The sequence below is a fragment of the Lolium rigidum genome, chromosome 2 (genome assembly GCF_022539505.1).
Source record: "Lolium rigidum isolate FL_2022 chromosome 2, APGP_CSIRO_Lrig_0.1, whole genome shotgun sequence".
NCBI classification, from domain to species: Eukaryota; Viridiplantae; Streptophyta; class Magnoliopsida; order Poales; family Poaceae; genus Lolium; species Lolium rigidum.
Window position 1 is genome coordinate 221,104,993 of NC_061509.1, and position 2,889 is coordinate 221,107,881.

Sequence of the window (2,889 nt, forward strand, 5' to 3'; positions counted from 1 at the left end):
AATTCCCAATTGTTGAATGAATCCTAACTTCCACACTATTCTGCAATTGGCACACGAGTACATGTGCTCGTGTTTTTTTTCTTTTGTTTGTTTATTACTCTCAACTGTGCAAATAGCAGCCATGGTCGCTCACAAGCTGACTGCGTCGAAACTGGCGATCCATGGTCTCATGGACGTCACGCCGATGCTAGCCACCGCATTCTCCAGTTATCGATCCCAAATCGTACTTGTGCATACGTACCAGACGCGCGTGCAGGAGGCAACCACCGTCCCATTCGTAGTTGGGATTGGGATTGGGATCGTACCGAAACAAGACCCGCCTACGTCGCGTTCAGAGCCGGAGTGGAGCCCTGTGCTCTGTTTCGGTGGAGAAGACCAGGCACCAAGCACCATCACACACAAAGCAGCAACTCCTCCTACCCCCGTTACAGGACGGAAGAATTCCAAATTCCATGCCCGACATGATGGTGGAATGAATCGGGCAGGCGGCCAATCAGTCCGCCTTATTTAGGCGCCGCGTTTTGTCCCCGTCGACCACGTCCGCCATGGCCGCCTTCGTCGTCTCCCCTAGTCAGCTGCACCTCGTCCTTCTCCTGTCGTGGCTCCTCTGCGCCGCCGGCGCCCTCGGTTTCTTGCCCCGCCATGTTGCCGCGGCGAGGGTGGGGGCGGGGAGCTACGTCACCGTCTCCGCCGCCAGTCTCGCGGCGTCGGGCACCACCTGCGACGATCCCGGGCCAGGTAGCGATCGGCTAGCTTTTCTCTGTCCACTTGTTTTAACGAGAGTTAGCTAGCTAGTAGCTGGTAGCTTTTGAGGAGAGTGGTTGAGTTTCTTGGCTCGAATTCTTTGCGGTTTCAGCAGCGATCGCGCCGCGGCAGCTGATCAACGGCACGTCGGCGGTGCTGCGGCTGGCGCACCGGCACGGGCCGTGCGCGCCGTCGCGGTCGTCGGTGCAGGCGGGGCCGCCGTTCGCCGAGGTGCTACGCGCGGACCAGCTGCGCGCGGAGTACATCCAGCGGAGGGTGTCCGGCGCGCGCGGTAACCTGAAGCTGACTGCCAGTTCCAGGCCCGCGACGGTGCCGGCCACCATGGGGTACTCCATCGGCACGCTGCAGTACGTGGTGACGGTGAGCCTGGGCACGCCGGGGGTGCCGCAGACGGTGGAGCTGGACACGGGCAGCGACGTGTCGTGGGTGCAGTGCAAGCCCTGCGCCCCGCCCGCGTGCTACAGCCAGAAGGACCCGCTCTTCGACCCGGCGGGGTCGTCCACCTACTCCGCCGTGCCCTGCGCCGCGGACGCGTGCCTGGAGCTGGAGATCTTCGGGGAGGGCTGCTCCTCGTCGCAGTGCAGGTACGTGGTCAGCTACGGCGACGGCTCCAACACCACCGGCGTGTACGGCTCCGACACGCTCACGCTGTCCCCGGGCAACACGCTTTCGCCGTTCCTCTTCGGCTGCGGCTACGCGCAGACGGGGCTGTTCGCCGGCATCGACGGGCTACTAGGGCTCGGCCGGCAGTCCATGTCCCTCAAGTCGCAGGCGGCGGGCGCGTACGGCGGGGTCTTCTCCTACTGCCTCCCGCCCAAGGAGACCTCCACGGGGTACCTGACGCTGGGCGCGCCGAGCACCGCGGCGGGGTTCGCCACCACGGCGCTCCTCACGGCGTGGAACGCGCCCACGTTCTACATGGTGATGCTGACCGGCATCAGCGTCGGCGGGCAGGCGGTGGGTGGCGTGCCGACGTCGGTGTTCGCGGGCGGCACGGTGGTGGACACGGGCACGGTGGTCACGCGGCTGCCGCCCACGGCGTACGCGGCGCTCAGGTCGACGTTCCGGACCGCCATGGCGCGCTACGGGTACCCGTCCGCGCCGCCCATCGGGATCCTGGACACGTGCTACGACTTCAGACGGTACGACGCCGTGACGCTGCCGACGGTGGCGCTCGCGTTCGCCGGCGGCGCAACGCTGGCCCTGGAGGCGCCGGGGATCCTGTCGAGCGGGTGCCTCGCGTTCGCGCCCAACGCCGGCGACGGCGACGCGGCCATCCTCGGGAACGTGCAGCAGCGGTCCGTCGCCGTGCGCTTCGACGGCAGCTCCGTCGGGTTCATGCCCGGCGCCTGCTAGCTGATCCATCCGCACTCATCGATTATTTGACCTTATTTGATGACACTAGGAGTATGTAGGTGTATAAACGAACATACGGTACATGGTACACCTGTAGTGTACGAATACGAAAAGGTAGACACATACGGGCACGATGATTAGCTAGGTTCTTAATTTGGTTGGTCGATCTAGATCATGGAATACAGTTTCAGCGGGGAATAATCGAGCTAACCAGAGAGTGGCGTGTTGACGCTCGACACCATTCGTTTGATTTTTGTGTGTCGCGGTCAATGCGACTGGACGTGCAACTGATGATCGATAACCGGCTGCTCTGGACGTAATCTGACCCGAGCGGTGCGCCAAAGTCATCGTGGACAAAGTGTGGGACCTGGAGAAAAAGATGGACGACTCTTTTGCTCCGCAACACGGGCTCATTTCACTCGTCAGTGGACAATGGTTGTTATCCCGACACCATCGTCACAAAGACAAGAACCCCGTTCTTTGCATTCCCTTTGGATAACATATGACTGCGACACCTTTTCAAATACGAAAAGTTACGGTAGTCCAGTGGGGGAGCTTGAACGAAATCTTAAGAGGGGCGAAGATGTAAAATGGCATGCATATTTTTTGGCTTGCCAAATCGTAATACATAAATAGTTTACAAAATGTACTTTTAACATCAATATATACTAGTAGTTTATTTTTCGAATTATCAATATGTATAAGCTACTTCAGAACAAAAAAGGAACTATACCAAAGTATTACTCAACCATAGAGTTTGACTGTTCG

At 59.7% G+C, this 2,889-nt stretch overlaps 1 protein-coding gene across 1 annotated transcript; it reads left to right on the forward strand.

Moving 5' to 3' along the window:
- Window positions 1-280: 280 nt before the first annotated feature.
- LOC124688180 (aspartyl protease family protein At5g10770-like) lies at window positions 281-2,367 on the forward strand. The gene is made up of 2 exons (XM_047221896.1): window positions 281-738; window positions 860-2,367. Exons 1-2 carry the CDS (start codon window positions 546-548, stop codon window positions 2,119-2,121), a joined length of 1,455 nt encoding a protein of 484 aa, XP_047077852.1. The 5' UTR covers window positions 281-545; the 3' UTR covers window positions 2,122-2,367.
- Window positions 2,368-2,889: the final 522 nt, after the last annotated feature.

What these genes read in the sequence shown, in the direction of transcription:
- LOC124688180 (XM_047221896.1), top strand. Translation starts at nt 546, where the DNA reads ATGGCCGCCTTCGTCGTCTCCCCTAGTCAGCTGCACCTCGTCCTTCTC. An exon ending in CTGCGACGATCCCGGGCCAG is followed by an intron (nt 739 to 859) that starts GTAGCGATCGGC and finishes CGGTTTCAGCAG; the next exon opens with CGATCGCGCCGCGGCAGCTG.